Consider the following 17,934-nt stretch of genomic DNA (forward strand, 5'->3'; position numbering starts at 1 on the left):
GGATGAACCTATATTTGATTGTCTACGGAGGGAGTTGTGCAGGTGAAGTGTGTAGAAGAGAGGTTTGTGGGGCAATGTTGGCTTGAGTTATCCTAGAAAAGACATTGCGAGGGAGCAGCTGTGGGACCTCCAGCACCTATGTCTGCTCAAAACCATGGGAGCAATGCATGTTCCCGTTTCATTCCCCATTTATCTTTTGCCTTCTGCCTTGGGCTGGACCCTTTGAGGGTCAGTGCTTCCTAGAGGGGAGTCTCACTTGTCCTTGGGAGCATGTTGTGCTGCAGATTCATACAGTGCTAGAGGTGACTCCAAAGATGTGTCCTCCCTGTGTGTCATCGAGAAGCTGGAGGTTGCTTTGGATGTTGTGGCAATGTTTCTTTAAAAGGATGGGGAAAGGATGGAGGCAAAATTCTTCACTAAGCACCAGAGTGACCATCAGTAAGTTTGGGGGAAGGCTATTGCTTTGATCTAGCTGCCAAGTTCGTTAATAAACTCATTATGGGCACTATCTGAAGGACAGGTGACTTCTTATAGATGTGATGGATTTCCTAAAGTTATTTTCCAAATATAAACACAATTGCCAGAAATCCTCATTACCCATAAATTATCTTCATGCAGTATGGTTCCCTGTGATGGACGATCTGCTCTGTCAGAAGTTTAGGCAATATCAAAACAAACAAACACACAAACTCTAGTGAACAACAATGGAAGCAAAACTAACATAATTAGGTCCCAAGAGATGCTTATTCCCAAATCGATGTAGAAATTAAGTCAATACAATTGAATGGTTAAATATTGACTGAATTGTAATATTTAATCAAGTAGTATTCATATTGCTCCTCTTTCAAAAGAGCTTTAGCTGTTTGTTTTATTGGCTTTTTAATCAATGCTTTAATTATATTGGTGCTCTAATTTCATAATAAGCTTGCATTAATTAAGGTAGCTCTTCTATATGCAGAGAGTAATAGGAAAACCAAACCAAATAGAAAGAATATGCTTTTCTCATTCTCCAGAAGAGATGTAGTCTGTTCTATTTACACTCTTACTCTTGTGAAGAAAAAGGACACTGGGAATTTGTATTACTCAGAGTGACCATGACTTCTTTATTCACTGCTTAGGTCAGCTCTGCCTCTGACTTCGGTGAAAGATTTGTGAAAATGGGAACTTGGGCCAATAGTGTCTTATCAGGTTATTGATCAGATTCTGATAAATGAAGTGTTTGGATATAATGGAAGATAAATGGGGATCCCACCAAAATAGAGAAATACTTAAGCTTACTCTTGGGCCATCTGTCTCATGTGGTGTCTTTCGCTGTTGATGTCGGCTCTAACTGGAGGGATGAGGGTGAGTGGTGAGAAGAGAAAATCGGAGCTGTTTGTCAAATGGGAAAACTTGTCTTGGTGCTTAGGACACTCAAAGATTCATACAGGCTGGGGAGAACTGTTAAGAGTTTGCCTATCATTTTTTCCGAATGACTAAAGAAATAGGGACAGGCTTCAGGTAGCCAGATGTGGGGCTACAGTTTAGATGCCTACACCTGAGCTTGTCTTCCTGTATAAGCAGCTGTGACTCAGTAGAGTCTAGGGCACAATTTGGATGAACAGCTCATTAAGCTGCTTATTAAAACTGCCTACATCTCTGCTGTGACTGCAGCCTCCCCCGATATTACCTGTGGACTTCTGCAGTGTAAGCTGGCTGCCAGCGGCTAAGATGAACACCCAGAGATAAAGATGTTTTGTGCTGTAGTTGGGATAAACCAGGGAAGTTGTCTGCCATGCCAGCTACCTCCATGCTTTGACCAACCCGCCTTGGTGGCTGTAGTTTAGCGGGACTGGGGACAGCATGGGGCTTGCGGCAGCCTCCGAGGTCCTTCTGGCTGGAGGCTTCTTGTGCTTGCTGTGCAGCAGACCCATTACTCCTGGGCACACGTGGAGTGTGTGCAGCCTAATTCCTGCTGCAAATGCCAGTGAAAAAGTAATTGCTCACCTTTTTTTTTTCTAGAGAGAAGCAAGAAGGCAGATTACTACTTCTAAGCATGTTTTTGCAGTTGCTCGGTAAATGCAGGCGATTGCTTCTGGTTTGGATTAGTGCAGAGGTGTGAGCCACAAGCTCTGCTCCTGAACCTTACCTTAGCATACCAGAGAAGTGAACAATTTCCCTGGGATACAGAAGAAGGCATTGTTTCAGCAAGAGGAAATAAAGCCATGTGGTGAGGTCATGTCTTGGACTGGAGCGTCTTTGGAAGGCCACAAGGATGCTGTTATCCCAAGACTTCTTTGTCATGCAGTAAGACCTTTACAAAGCTGGACCATTTCGATACAAAGGATTTTCATTAATGAGGTCACTGTGACTGGAAGAGTTCTTCTATCACCAGGGTCACAATAACTTTAATAACACACTATTTCACACTTAGAAGTGATGCAGATGTAAGTGGATTTGTTTAGCCAATGAGATAAAGTGTCCCAAAAGTATTAAGAAATGTCTGTGAATATATAAATCAGATGGTTGGGACTGCAAAAGGATGTGTTTAAGAGACAGCTTTTTGGAGCTGCCCCCAGCTGATGCTTCTACATCTGTTGATCATCATCGCCTGTCAGAGCGAGGAGACTGTGAGCTGTAAAGGGATAACAGTTTGCCTTGTAAGAACGCTTCATTGATTTTTATTAACACTGGTTGTTAGCTCTACCTGCTGGTATCTGCTTAGCTCAGCCTGGGGCGTTCTCTAACAATTTCAGCGCGAGTGTTCAGAGCCAAACCTAGTGAAAGGGATAAGTAAATAAACATCACTGAGCTCCCGCTGCACGCTGCGTAGAAGATGTCTTTATAGTTTCTTGCGAAGGCACCAGCATGTCAATATTTCATAAACCAAATTTAGAAAGAATTAAATGTTAATCCTTCTTTGGGAGCGTGGCGTTGGCGTAATTGCAGCAATAACAACCTTTGTGCTGGCGCAGGGCTTTCTCCTAGACCGGGTTAGTAGTTCAGCGAGTCTGTTAAAGAAACACTGTGTTTACCTGGGCTGCTGGAGGTTGCTTTGGCTTTTGGGAAAGACAGCAATGGTTTTCACTTTGGCAGCTTCTGCATAAAGGAGTCCTTTTATTCAGGCAAGTTCACTCACTGATTTGGTTAAAAATACTGAAATAATTGCAATTGTGATCTGAACTCCAGCTTCCTGCTTGACAGATGTCACCAGTCCGTACCCTGAATTCTTAGAAGCAATTTCTTGCAGCGGCTTTCCTAAGAAATAACAATGATTCGCAGTACCCCTAATATGCTGCCTATCCCTTTCTTTGAGCCTATTACTGAGAGCAGCGTAAGCAAATCCATATGCTCAACCTTTCTTCAGTTTTGGCACAGTGTTGTCCCTTGCAAGTTGGTTCTTCCCTTCTGTCCTCTGAACTGATGCTTGTTTTTCCTCTTTATAGGGAACAAACATTTTAAAATAATTGCTAGTTTAATTTGTCCAAGAGGCAGTGAACGTTGTGATCAGTCTCCAAATGAATAGAACAGTAGCTAATTGATTTTAAAAATGGTCTCCGAAATTGAGTTTAAGCAATAATAAATATTCAAAGTAGGTGGTTGAAGGTCTTCAGGATTAAAGTGTGGTTATGCACTTGCAAATACATTTCATTTTGGCAGGACTGTGTTGACAGGTCTAATCTGGAGCCTGTTTCTGGTACTTGGAGCTTTCTTTCACCATAAGAAGCAATTCCCATTTTCAGTATTTTTCGGGCTTTCAGACTGTCTCTGGTTTGAAGTGCGAGAAGACACTAAAATTGGCACCAGCACAAAAGGAGCTCACCCAACACGGTAAGGAGCAACATCCCCTCTCCCTCTGACTTTATAGCTGTGGTCATTAGCTTCTTCACGCATCTTCCTTGATTCGTCTATTCACAAAGTCTCCAGGCTCCTTCTTGAACACAAAAAGTCTTCCTTAGAAATAGGAAGAAAATGATGTATCTTGGGGTGCACAATTGCCATTTCTCACCATATAATTTGAGAAACCAATTACCCCTTGGTTTCACCTAGCGAGTCTTACCTTCAGCCCAGGGTCAGCAGACCCACCTTGATGGAGGCAGGAGAAATCCACAGGTTTTCCAAACATCTCCCATGTGCAGGATGCTCAGAGTTAGTCCCATCCCTTCTGTACCAGGGAGGTCCATGCTGCTCCCAGCCACAGACCGTAAGCTGGAGATGGTACCAGTTCCCGGGGCTCTGGATGATTGTTAAGATTTACAAGTAAGGTGGTCTCCCCCTCATATGATGAGGGGAGAGGATTAAGAAATCTCATCTTAATCATAGCCAGGGTGCTTGGTGATGCAGAATTGGCCCCTTCACTTGTGGTTTGTCTGGTTACTTAATGGCAAAGGCACATGGAGCACTCAGTGCATTGCCAGGAACCTGAGGAAGCATTTCTTCATAGAGTGGTCAAACACTGGAACAGGCTTCCTAGAGAGGTGGTCGATGCCCCAAGCATGTTTAAAAGGCATTTGGACATGGTCCTTACTAACATGCTTTAACTTTTTGTCAGCCCTGAATTGGACTAGATTATCATTGTATGTCCCTTCCAACTGAAATATTCTATTCTATTCTATTCTATTCTATTCTATTCTATTCTATTCTATTCTATTCTATTCTATTCTATTCTATTCTATTCTATTCTATTCTATTCTATTCTATCCCGGGCACACAATATGGAGAGGAATTTAGAGAAGTCAAATGAAATGATGACAAGCAGCGTTAAGTGGTAATATGGCCGTGGCAATACAGGGAGCTGCATTCTTCCTCCACGAACAACCTGAGGCCGATGAATTCCTTGTTCAATACCCTGTCTGAGATAATTTCTATGTAAGTGAACATGATTCTTTTAATTTCAATAATATGCAGATGCCAAGGTTGCTGGTGCTGGTCCAGAAGGTGCAGAGCAGACCATGTGTGTGGACATGCCAGGCTGTGGGATGAGCTCCCCAAACGCTCCACGCAGCCAATGGGAAAGACGGATGCTCTTGCTATTCAATTCACACATCTTGCCGAACATGCAAGTGAGTTTAATTTCTGTTTAATCAGTCTCTGCAAACAGCAATCACTTGAGAGGTTTTTCCATATAACATGCAATGATTACCCTTATTATAGCGATACTGTTCGTACTGCCAACGCTGGGGTCTCTCAGCCCCTCCATTTAAAATCCTTCACTTCAGAAGTTTTTAATGTTTTCTGTAAAATGCTCTGCAGGCTGGAACCTCACATATCAGGAAACGACTCAGTACCAGCCATGCTCATGGTCGTGTTCTCCTTGGGACTGAGATGCCTCTGAGATCTCTGCGTTGCCCCGGTTGCTGTACCGGGTGTTCAGATGCCGCCTGAGCCTTTCCTGCCTCACCACTTCCTACAGGTATGTGACCCTTCCTGCATGAGAGACCCAGAGTGCCAGGTATGTGCAGCAGTCATGGTTTTGCCCTAGGATTTGTGTGTGTGAAATTCAGTGCTGCAGAAAACAGCTTCTGCTCTATAAGATGTGATGAACTTTGACTACTAACTGATGTGCCGAAACCAGCCGTGTGAGGCCTGTCTGTATGTCTACAGGGGATTTGTCTGGCATCTCCAGTGGAGCAGGACCTTTCTGGCAGATCAGACTTGATGGCTTCAGAAGGACAGAGGCTGAAAACCAATGGGCTGAAGGCAGAGAGCTGAATTTTTTGTGAAACTAACTTGTGATGTCGAGAAAGAAGATTTGGAGCTTTTGCACAACTTCAGATGGCTGTCTTCCAGAGTTTTCTCTGTTTGCCTGTAATTTTAGCTCATACCTAGAAGTACCCCACCATCAACAAACATTTAAGGGAGTACTGCTGGGTGCTATTTTTCTTCCCAAAGCAGAGGTGGAGACACTGCTCCTCGAATAGTTTTGCAGCCCTGTCTCTGAGCTGAGGACACTGAAAATCTTCTTGCCCTCACCATCAGCATCATGCTACAGGTTGCTGAACCTGCGTTTATGCTGTTGCATTGGATTTCTGTCTGTAGTGACATGTATGGTTGTCCTGTGATTATCTCAGCTTTCTGTCATTTTATGGTGAACTATTTTTGACAGCTTATTCTAAAGCCAGCTCATTATGGGCAAGTGGAAATCTAGACAGAAATTGGGGTTAAAAGACATTTATTACAGTGTGGCAGGTGTGCACTTGGCATCTTCAGTCTGATGCTTCCACACTGTTGTAACATTGCATGTGCTGGTGGCACTTATAGTGGATTTATCATCTTGACTTTTGTGGAGGTGGTGGTGGATCAGGACCTTTGTTCTTTTCAAATGGTGTCATAGGTAAAATGAAATGGCTTTCAGCCAGTCCTTGCTGTTCCTTGCCCAAATTGAAGTGTTCAAGGCCAGGTTGGATGGGGCTGTGGGCAACCTGGTCTAGTGGAGGGTGTCCCTGCCCATGGCAGGGGGGTTGGAACTAGATGATCTTTGAGGTCCCTTCCAACCCAAACCATTCTATGATTCTATGATTCTACGATTCAAATCTCTCTATCCCTAGAAGTCCCTTAATTGTATCTCCTCTTTTCTTCCCCCTTCTCCCCTCCAAATTTCCCCTACCCTTAGCAGCTGGCATGAAAGCATCCCAGCTCCTGCATAGACAGCCTCCTTTCTGAGAAAAGACCTAGAATGGAAATTTCTGTTTCAGAAAGTTGCAAAAAAGTAAATGTTGGGAGCCCAAGTGTAGCATTCAGCAATCTCAATGCTAGCAGCAGCGATCAACATCTGCTGTAATTACTTTCTTTAGAACTTAACAAATGTGCTGATAATTTTGGTGGGAAGAAGAATAAATGGGAAAAGATCTGGAAGATACTCTTGGTGAATTTTTTAATTAAAATGTTTTTGATTTTTGAGAAACTCTTAAAGAAGCAATTAAAACAAGATGATATTAGTCTATACTTAACACGGGAAAGCCTTGCCAGGATTAACTAGCTTTTACCAAATAAATTACTGCCTCTGGATTTGCATTAGCAAATACTTTCTATAGATGCTAATCAGGAAGAAGTGCATATTGAGCGGGTGAGATCCTAGCAACAAAACCAGCCGTCAGGGTCATGGGCAGAGCGTACCTACCTGGAGGAAAGTGTTGTGTCTAACCAAAGACACTCTGCTGGGAGTTTCGAGCTTGGGGAGCCCATTGATAGCAGGAGGTTTTAGATGGGGCCATGCCTGAATTTCATTCAGACGAAGGAAAGCCTTATTTCTTCAGTATTTGTATTTCAGTAATTAAATTTGAGGCCTTGGCCAGTCTCCATTTAAACAAAGCAAAGAGCCAGGGTGTGAAATACTGTGCTGTACAATGACCTAATCCAAATCCCACTAAGTCTGGGAATGTTTCCACCGACTCCCTGGGAGCTGGATTAGACCTGCGCAGCCATTGCTGCCTGTTGCTGGTGCCCGCTCCCACAGCAGCAGCACCTGAAACCTCCCATGGGGCACAGCTGAAGGATGGGGCTTTTGGGTGGCATCCTTCACCAGTATTTCTCTGTTGAATGGAGAGCATTCAAATAACATGAAAGTTTAACAGGCTTTGGTAGAGCTGGAACAGTGGTCGTATTCGTGGGCTCTTTATGGTGGGATAAAGCAGTTTGGTCTCAGTCCAAACATGGTGTGTTTTTCTATTTTAAAGTTTGTTTTTTTCCCTGCAGTCAGTGAAGATTTCCCAATGGCATCACACTAACCCGCCCTGCACAGTGCTTATCCTCGCAGAGGGCTGATGGGCAGAGAGGGATGTACTAGCAATGATGCCAGAGGATTTCAATTTCTAAATGGTTCTGGTGCCTGAAATACAACGTAAAAACCTGTGGTTTCCTTGAGGACATTGAATGCAATGATCTGCGTGACAACACTATTTTCAAAGGAGAGCTGAGTGGTGTAAGGTTCTTCTTCCAGCAGAGAATTTCTTCAATTACTCATTAATTCCTATGATAAATATATAGGAATTCCTACAATGCATTTGATTCACTCCTGTAACGAATTCGGGTTCATTCCTAAGCCATTCATTAAAACGCTCTCCAGTTACATAATGTAAGAGGTCAACTAGAGTGTACAGTATCTTTTTTTAAACTATTAGATCACAAATTTTGTAAACATGTTTCCTGCATCACTTGCTTTTCAGTGGTAATCCATGCATAGACAATTGCTCATACCTAAAGTTGTGGTGGTTCCAGGAATAAGGAACAGTATCTGAGCCGCCAGGCTGTTGTCCAAATGGTTGCAATTAATAAATAATGTAAGCCCATGAAATGAACTGTGATATATATCATTGTCTGGGGAAAACTACTCATTTTTTCAGAGTTTAAATGAAGGAATCAGAAATGTTATATTTTTGCAAAAATGGTCAGGTCTAGGGAAAGTGTCACAGCTCTTTTCCAAGCATAAGGTAGAGATGGTTCTCTGTCTATGAGCATGGTGGGAGCTTTGGGGGTCGCACTGGTTGTCCCAGCAGTCCTACCACTGTGACTTGGGTCCATCTGGGTGAAGATGACTTGCCTACATCAGCTGCTCCCTTTTAGGCTTTAATTTAGGCACACCTACAATCAATTTTAGGGACAATCGTTAAGCTCATCCTCATCTTCTCCAGCCAAATGGCTTGCAGGACACACGGGACCGACAGCTGTGGAGAATGGTCTACAATGAAATGAAGAGATCTCAATTTGCCAAGGGAGCAGCTGCTCTTCAGGATACGCGAGTGTAGTTCAGCCTGATAGAGCAGCTCTCATGTACAGAGCCTTGGCAGCAGAAGAGAGAGGATTAAAACCTGTGGTCAATGTCCTCTTCACAGAAGCAACACACTGGACCCAAGCCCATCTGAGCTCAGGGAAACAGGCTCTGATTCTCTGGTAGGTGTAAGAAAAGGGGGGTTGAGTTTTTAAGCAAGCGCCATAAAAGAGCACATGGCATGGTCTGACCTTTCTCTTTGAGATCTGCATGTGGTGCCCACCAACAGGACCAGTTGTGGCTTTGACTTCCACTTCCAGAGGAGAACTTCAATTCCTCTCTTTGGCATGCTGAGGAGTCCTGTGCATCTGTGTCGCTCTCGAAGCGTTGATCCCAGCTATGAACAGTCAAGGCATCTATTCAGCCAGGAGCTCTTTCTGGTAGTAACAGGCTTTAAAATATGTAAATCTATTTTCAAAGCAAAATAAAACCCCCAAATGTTCATGTATCCCTCAGAAAGAAGAAAGGGTCTCTGTCCTAATAATTTATGCAAATCTAGCTTTTGCTCTTGTACTTGGGCATGAATAAATATCAATGACTGCTTCAAAATGAGGAAAAAAGAAATTTCATGCCTCATCAAAAGAAAAAAAAACTTTATTTCTATTGCATAAATAATGGTAAAATTAAAATCTTTTTATACAGATTATATATTTACAGTAGTGTTTGGTTAGAGGAAACAGCCGATACATATGGCATTCGGTTTTCCTTTATACATGTCTTTATACACTCTGGTAACTTGCAATAACATAGGATTTGAGTTGCATGCCAAGTTAATTTATATTAATATTTACAGTATTTTGTACAAAGGGTTTTTTGTGTGTGTGTGGATTTTTTTTTTTTTTACCATTATGCTGCTGACTTTGTGACTTGTCTTTAAAATGCCATGTCTTTTGTTAACAAGCAAAAAATGGTCAGTTTTTAACAATGAATGGTAAACAGCTTGAAAAAAGTGAGGGATGAAATGGTGACAAAAAGGAGATGCATGCATTAGTGAAGAACTTCCTAGAGATGAATCAGGAGGCATTGATTACGTAGATCCTAGTATGGATTAAATGGCAACAGGCTGGATTCTGGGCTTATTCCAGTTCAAGCCAATTAACTCTAATGAGTTACTTCTGATTTACCCTGGAGTCCAAGAGGAACTTCATCTCTCTTCCGCCCCCCACCCCGATTAAAATCTGAGAAAACAAGAGCTGCTGCACGAAGCTGAAATAACTTTGGCTCCTCTGAAAGAGATGGTAGAAAATGTAATACCGTTCTTGGGTTGGTGCAATATGAATATAGAGGCATTTATTCGAAGATTGCTGTCAGATGGCAAACCCAGGGGCCTGATGCTGCAAACACATCAGCTGCACGTTTTGGGTTTAGTGGGACTGCTCACAAGAGAGACAAGACGTGCCTGAGCGCTGGCAAGACCAGAGGGGCACCTGCTAGAGTGAGCTCAGCAGCTTCAAATGGGGTGGTCAAATGTCTGCTTGTTGGCTGATGAAGGCAGAAGACCAGCTGATAAAGGAAAGTTGTATTATGGTTCTCACCTAAAGCCTTGTGAAAATAGCAGTGTTTGAAGCTGCTTATTCATGATGCTGGCAAAGACGGCCACGAACAGCTGTAGGAAATAATTGGTTGGAAAATGGAAATTTCATTTAGTAATGCTCTTCAAGGTTACAAAGTATTTTGGCCTGTCTTGACAAAAAATAGTAATAATAATAAAAAAAAACTATGGTATTTTCATTATTAAATTGTCAAGTACTGATCTTTAGATCCAGACGATTTCTTTTTTCTCCTTTCTCCCTCTTCTCCTAGCTTCTGGGGCTGAAATTCTTTCATAATGAAGATGCCAAACTGAGGCAGTTTTTCAGACTTTTGCCACTGGAGAGGTAGGAGTGGAGTACTACAATTAAAATGTTGTTGTCAGATTTTCTGTCTATCTTACTCTTGGTGAAGCTTCTACAGTTCCTAGAGCTGCCTAAAACATCCTACCTGAACTGGAGAAAAACATGATCCAGTCCTGATAACAACCAACAGTATATAGAGATGAAAATGTTGTGAGCCTTTTCTTTTTTTGTATTAAATTCCTGAGAAAGTAATAGGTTTTAAGCGATGCCAGGGAAATGTAATTGCACTGTCAGAACACAGTACAGTAAAATAATAGATTGAAAACCAGCAAGTTCTGTACATCTTCATCTGTGGAATGTAAGCATGATTCAGAGCCAAGAAAAAAGATACTTCATCAGATTCTCATTTTAGAAGAGTTGGTTTTTCTTCTTTCAAATAGTCATCCATAAAGCAGAAACTAAATAATTTATTACACGGGTGGATAAAATAGGGAACTTCATTCTTACTGATCTTAATGTATTCCTCCTACTGCTTCTCTCCTCGCAGATCTAAGTCTGACTCGGGACTGTGCACCTCTTGCTTTTGTGAGATGACAGCCCTTTGCAGCACTGCTTGCTCCGCGCACGTGCGCACGATGCGGGGGGAGACAGTCTTTCATGGAAAAAACTGAGAGTCTCTTTGTACCAGGCACCTTGCAAAGCAGCGTGCCATCTCGAGCAGAGCCAGCACTGGACCTCAGACAGCCATCACAGTCCTCCGGGTGTCCCAGGAGATGTTTTGGTCTTCTGCAGCAGGCAGAAAGATGTAGTGTGGTTTTTCTGAAAGAATATTCCTATGCTTTCCATGGAAAAAAAAGTGTTTACCAGTCAGCACTTTGCTTATCCAAGTCTGTCAGACAGACTTTAACCGTCCAGAGTAGCATCCTTGGGAATGCTTTCTACCTCTTCTTGATTTGCTTGCTTGCTCTCCTATTTCTTACAGGAGAAGGACCAAAAAGCCCCATTTACTTGGCCCCAGCTTAAAGAGGTGGGTATATACACATAGATTTCTTTTACAAAGTTGCGGGAAGTCTCCCATGTAAAGCAACCAACGTCCAGCCCTACCAGTGCACCATACCGAACATGTGAGCTCCCAATAACCACTGAATAGTCTGTATGAAATCTCTCCAAATCACCAGATGATACCCAACTATTCAGCTGTAGCTCACCTCGGAGCAGGGGCAGTAGCTGGGTCTCTTACCCTTCTGCTCACAGGTCCTGGGGGGTCTGTGAGTATCTTCACCAGGACAGGGTGACTGCTAACAGTAACGGGCATATTTGTGGGTACCCATCAAACATGAAAAAGAATTGCTTTTTCTTTGTCAACTCCCTTTTGTCCTCTATGAACTCCAACAGCACGAGGACCAAATTCTCCCTAACAAAGCCAAGTCTTCCCAGTTGTCCACCCTGTTTAATTCTTTAATTACTGTTGATACTGCTTCTGATAAGAAATTACTTCTCAGTAGTGGACTTGTCAAGAGAGTGAGGCCCCAACGAAGTCCTTGGGTGGCACAGCCTGTTGTGGGCAGGAGCCTGCTCCCCAGGGCCACCTCCACCACCATGGTGCCCTTGTCGTGCCCTGTAACTCCTCAGCTGTGATTTTCTTTCTGGCTGACCTTATGGTATGGTTTTGGACCTGCCAGGTGAGCAATGCTTATTCAGCAGCTTTTGCTGCAATTCGCTTCTCTGTGGCCTCCAAAGTATTTCAGCATACCACACACCTGCTGTTCCCTCGTTGGCTTTTCCAGGAGCAGAAAATCAGGATGTGCCTTCAAAGTTAAAGTCAGTGGTTAAAGTCAAAGTCAATGGCTATCAGCGATGCAGCCCAGTGCCTTGCAAGGAGCAGTAACCCAAATCCTTCCCATCAGAGATCGATCCCTCCATGAAGGACCTGCCTAAAGTGTTCTCAACAAGCACAGGACAGCCTGTGTCAAGCAGTGCTTATGCTGCATTGATTTCACTTGCTCCCAAACCAAAGCCTCTCTCAAACTAAAATAATCATGCCCATCTTGAAGCCTTCCCTGCATGTCAATCTTTTAAATTGCACACATTTTTTTTGTGGCTAAGCCAACAGAGTTGTCTTTGGGGTGCTCACAATTTGCTAATAATTTGCTAATCTGTGGGCTGAAATGGTGTCCCGGGCTGTTGGGAGCTGTTTGTCCATCCTTGGTTTGGCTGGGAGCACGTCTGCAATTGCTGCGTGTCGCTCCGACACGGTGGCACACATGTCACGAACAGCGAGGGTTGCCATAGCAATATCCTTTTCATACAGAATTGCAGTGTTGAAAAGACACTTAAATTCTCATGTAACTGGCAAGAGCATAAGTTTAGTGCTTTTTTCTGACAGCTCTACCTAGCACTGCTGCAGTCTGGGTATTTTTTAAAGTATGTTAATTAGCACTTAAATAGGTTTTTTTTTCCTTAAAGTAAGGGATGTGGGGTTTTTTATTTTTATTTCTTTGATTCTTCTACTTTCTTCCCTCTAAGCTTTTGCCATCAGGTTCCAATCAAAATTTTACTGCTCTATTTTTACCTACTGTCTGTAAAAGCAACAAAAAGCCCCCCTTTTTTTTCCTTCTTGTGTAGAAGACAAAAAAAAAAAAAAGGTAAATGGATGTTACATAAATGGAGCCAGGAAGGTAGGTAAGAGACATGGGTCCAATGCTGCTGGCGAGGAAGGATGGGAGGGTGTCGGTAGAAAGGTTGTGGGGAGAGGAAAGGATGAAATGGCTTGGCCTGATCCATCCTGCATTGCTGCTAGCTATCAGAATAGCCTGACTGATTAAAGAAAGGACCTCTTCAAGACGCCTGTAGATGGAGAAAGGCTGCTCTAGGATGGAAAAAGAGACCTCTGGCAAGACATGACACCGATTCATAATAGATAAATTGGGTTCCTTACAGAAAAAGCAAACCCAAACCCTCCCAAATCCTGTACCCAGTAAAATCAGTGGGGAGTTTTGCAAGGAACTCTACTGACACCAGGCTATGGCTTTTACCGATATATTAATAACAGGTTTGATTTTACAAATGGAGCTTCAAGGTGAAGAATTATACTGAAAAATGACTGTATTTACAAAGGTTTTTATGGAGCATGCATGTAGAAATTATGGAGCCTTCCAGAAAGCTTAAAGGAATGCAAAAGATCATCTCGTTCGTAAGGTAGCTGCTATAATTGGAGTCTGCCTGGTATTATTTGTCAGATGAGTGAGAAGGATGTGGAGAAATGCCTGGTCTATGTGTTTTAGCTTGTGTGTCTGGGCTCAGCAAAGAGGCACCGCTCTGCCTCGTGTTTCTGCCGTTGCCGTGTGGGGCTGGTGGGTCGGTGCCCACTTCTCCACTCCATCGCCATCTGCCCCTGCTGCCTGCATTCACTCCACCACAGTCCCAGGGGAAAAAAAGAAATCTTAATAATTATTACTCAGTGGCAAGTAATGTTTAGACTTTTTTCTCCTGCTGCTGCCACCTTTTCACATGCCCCTGAGACCTAAAAATGTGCATGACAGTTTGTTCCCTTAAAATGATCTCAGAGCTCGTTATCTGCAATGTCCGGTGCAGCGAGTGCTGGGTGCGCGCCTTGGCTCCCCAGCAGTGCGAATCCTGCACTCAGAGCTTGCCTAAGATTTTCCGCTGTTGGTTTGAAATCTGCTGCTGCCCTATTGCAAACATAAATCTCTCCATCTTCTGGGAGATGTAACAATTTTTGTGGAATATTTTGCAGTTGACCTCTATTAGTCACAGCAGAACAGAAATACAGAAGTGTGTGTTTGTGAAAGGCAGAAAAAAAATAACTCAGCTGCTCTGGAAGAGACGGCTGTCGTCTTCAGTGATGGAGGGGGAGCACCAGGAAAATGGCAACAATGTGGAGGTGGGCGACTGAGACACACACCTAAAGGCAAAATTCAAAGTGATGACACAAGTTTAAAGGGGTGGAGACAGAACAACGAGAAGCAAATTTTCAAATCAGGCTACTACAAAATACAGATTAAATGTTACCGATCGAACTTGTAATCAAAGAAAGACCTGAAATGAGTCTTTGGGATGGATCCAGGTTTAAGCCGATGGCTGCTGTGTGGGACGAGGGAAGCCCGTGGTTTGCAGACCCTTGGGGAGCTGTCCTGCCCCATCTTGTGACACAGGAAACAGTCATCTGCATTTACAGGAGCAAGACCTCGCTGTTCCTTGGTGTTTCTGGAGCTCGCCCAGCTGGCAGGACGAAACCACCGCAACTCCAGTGCCCAGGTGCCTCCGTGGACCTCCCCAGGAGCGCTCCCTGCGTCAGCTCCATGAGCACCAGCCGGGAAACCTCTCTGGTAGGACAAGGAAACCAGATCTCTCCCGGGGTGACACATAGGTGCACAGTTCATCTGAAGGTAAATGCAAAGATTTGTGTCAAGTTTAAAAGGAAATACGCTTTCAGATGTAATCCTGACTCCAGGCTCACCCAGTCCTTGCACTTTCTGCGGGACGTGTCGTGTCTCTAGTCTGCATCGCTGCATCTTGTCCTTGCTGCTCATTAAAATCTCTTCCAGGAAAAATAACTAACACTCGCAGGATCTGAAAGTCTGACACACTACGTAACATATGGCGGTATGCTCTACTTTGATTCCTTCTTCTCTTGCTGCAGTCTGATTTTCAGCTTACCCTCTTTGGAGCCTGCCCATGGGGTGGTGGTGGTGGTGGTGGCATGACTCCTGAGAGGGACCGGAGCAGCTGGCTGGTCAAAACCACACACTGCCGTGTAGGCAGCAACACAACCTCTCCGACGAGAAGGTGTCTGACACGAAGGTTCCACTGCAGATTACAAACAGGGCAAATGAAATAAATAAAAATTGGGCAGGCGAGGAGAGGGAAGGAAAGCTCTTCCGAGCTTTTCCTCATGATTTTCGTCTCAGATAAGGTTACTGAAGACCAATATAGAAGAAGGGCAAAACTGCTGGAAAGCAAATGCTGTTGAATATGCAGACGGGACCAAATAGAGGGCGTTTTAACTGGCGCTGGTGGTTGCAGAGTCGGTTGGAAGACTGTGCACAAATTTCAGAAATGCCCATGTTTGGAAACGGGTGGTGCTTGTCAAGCCCTGATTCACGGTCAGAAAAAAAAAATGGCAGACTCATGCTACCCCACAGTCTTGTGTCAAAGGCGGCGTTTATAAAGGAAAAATAGAAATTTTGTATGATGCTGGCAAATTCTCCTCTTTTTTTTACTCTGAAAATACTGTACAAGGATGCTCTAGCTCCCCTCTAATGCCGTAAACTCAAAGGCATGGTCATAAGGGAAAAACAAAGTGTAGCTGAAGTACATGAAATAAAACGAACAGGACTTGCTTGTGGCAATGCTACGATCAACTTCCTGGGAATGTGGGCCCAGTGGAGAGCTACGCGGAATAGTCAGTCGGCCCCTAGGTTAAAAGACAGCCCCGCTGCAGCAAGTCATGAGGCTATGCCTCCTTAAATCTGCAAAACAGGCTGCTGGGTGAAAGTTTCTTCCAAGTTACCATCGCTGTTTTGAAGCAATAATTCGGGACTCCTGTATTATTTTTTTTTTATTGCATTAGGAAACAAAACCTTTAAAGCATTAAGACAGCCCTTTTATGTCCCTGCCAAAAAGGATGTAGTTGATTCACAAGACACATTACGCTGCTGGCCTCAGGCTCCTTGTCGAATAGTGCTTTATCTGCCTGCCTCTGTCTCTTTGCCGTGAGAGTCGGTTCGGGGGAAGCTCACCCGGTGGCATGCGCATGCATGGTCAGTTTGGTTCACAGTGTCATGGCGAGAGGCTACTCCATGCCGCTCCGCAGGATCTGGTTGGCCGCAATCAACATCACGCTTATAATAAAGGCCATGGCAAATGCGCAGATAAGGCTCTTCCGTACGCAGGTCTGTCTGTTCTGTTTCTGGGCGTGCACTGCAGGGAAGACACGGGAAAGATGAGATGCTCAACCAAAGTAATGTTTTTGCTTTCCACCAGGATCAGCTGAGCCCAGAAACCCTCCTTTGCCTCTGATTATTACCTTGGAATAACCCTCTAGTCCACACCTCAGAGATCCCCTGCACTGGCCAAGTCTTACCTCTCCCTGATGGGACATTTCCAAATAATTCACCTTACCTTTTATTGCTTCCAAACCAACTGTCCTAACAGACCACCCTCTCATACTGCAGGAAGTCCTTTCTCTCTCACCTTGGCTTTTAAACCCTTTGAATGCTTGTAGATGTGTTTTGGTTTATCTGTGTATTTCTTTTAAGCTTTTCATGAAATTCTCTCTAAACTTCTTTAATCACTAATATTGGTTTTCTGTGAATCCCCTTAGACTCATCCAGGTTTTTCCAGTTACAGGTCAACTGGGAATGAGTAGACATTCAAGCTGTGCTCTCTGGTAACACTTAAAAAACCACTGTGATAGTTCCCATGAGTATCCACAGTACGTTAGTAATTTTTTCAAATTGTCTTTAAGTTTTCTGTGCCCGAGCAAAATCAGATTTATTAAGAACCTTCTCAAATCAACCTCGAAAGAGGTTAGAGTAATTTGTGGCAGTTAAAATGCAGACAGAGTTGGGATTTTTAGCGTTTGACTTATTTAATTTTATTTTTTTAAAAGTTCATCAACGAAGATTCATGCTATGACTTGCTAAAGACAGTTCGTGCCTCCGTCTTAGTTTCCCTACCTATGAATATTAGAACAATACGTGGTATTTGGGTACCATGAAGATTAATCTGCTCAGAAGGCTCTGAAGGTCCCCCCGAGATAACCACAGAGCGCCAGAAGATCCTCACGCACGGGATGGATAGTTCTGCACTGCTGCTATGGGCAGTCTTGTTTTGGCCTGAGGAGGGATGCCTGTTTCTCATGGATGGTGATACTTGTGATGATGGGAGACTTTCAGATGGTTGACAACAAGCTCAGAATGACAATAAACCTAAAATGCAACCAGGAAAAGGCTCTAAGTGCCTGTATTTGGAAAAGTCCAGGAGGATGTTTTTAGAATATATGGAAAAAAACCTGGTTCTGATCCAGGCTTGAACCTCATTGCACAGAGAGGAGGGAGCACTGGATGCTGCATTTTGAACACTTGCTTCACCTTCCCCCCCACCTCCCCTGGCCAGGATTTAGCAGTGCCCGTGTCCTAATCCCAGCTCCCACGCAGTCCCCAGTACCAGCTCAGCGCCAAAGGCACACGGAGCCCTCGTTAGGCAGCACTTTGAGCCAGACTGCCCAGGGCAGGGAAAAGCTGCACTAGCAGCGCTCCAAGGGACTCTCTATATTCTGTGCAGATAATGAAATCCCCCTTACGGCAGCTCTCCTAAATTACTTGCTTT

At 43.8% G+C, this 17,934-nt stretch overlaps 1 protein-coding gene and 1 long non-coding RNA gene across 4 annotated transcripts in view; one reads left to right on the forward strand and one right to left on the reverse strand.

The window, feature by feature from the left end:
- The first annotated feature begins 5,375 nt into the window (after positions 1 to 5,375).
- LOC142604526 (uncharacterized) lies at positions 5,376 to 12,877 on the forward strand. Its single transcript, XR_012838388.1, has 3 exons — positions 5,376 to 5,392; positions 8,576 to 8,868; positions 11,129 to 12,877. It is a non-coding gene; the product is annotated as an uncharacterized LOC142604526 (long non-coding RNA).
- Positions 12,878 to 12,907: 30 nt separating this feature from the next.
- Positions 12,908 to 17,934, reverse strand: part of CALN1 (calneuron 1) — a 125,575-nt gene continuing 120,548 nt past the window's right edge. For 2 of the 3 annotated variants that reach the window (XM_075771554.1, XM_075771555.1), the window contains exon 6: positions 12,908 to 16,524. In XM_075771554.1, the coding sequence (XP_075627669.1) occupies positions 16,397 to 16,524 (128 nt within the window). In that variant the 3' untranslated portion in view covers positions 12,908 to 16,396. The remainder of the gene's footprint in view (positions 16,525 to 17,934) is intronic. The other variant, XM_075771553.1, reaches the window with a different exon arrangement.

Source organism: Balearica regulorum, chromosome 19 (assembly GCF_011004875.1).
Source record: "Balearica regulorum gibbericeps isolate bBalReg1 chromosome 19, bBalReg1.pri, whole genome shotgun sequence".
NCBI lineage: Eukaryota > Metazoa > Chordata > Aves > Gruiformes > Gruidae > Balearica > Balearica regulorum.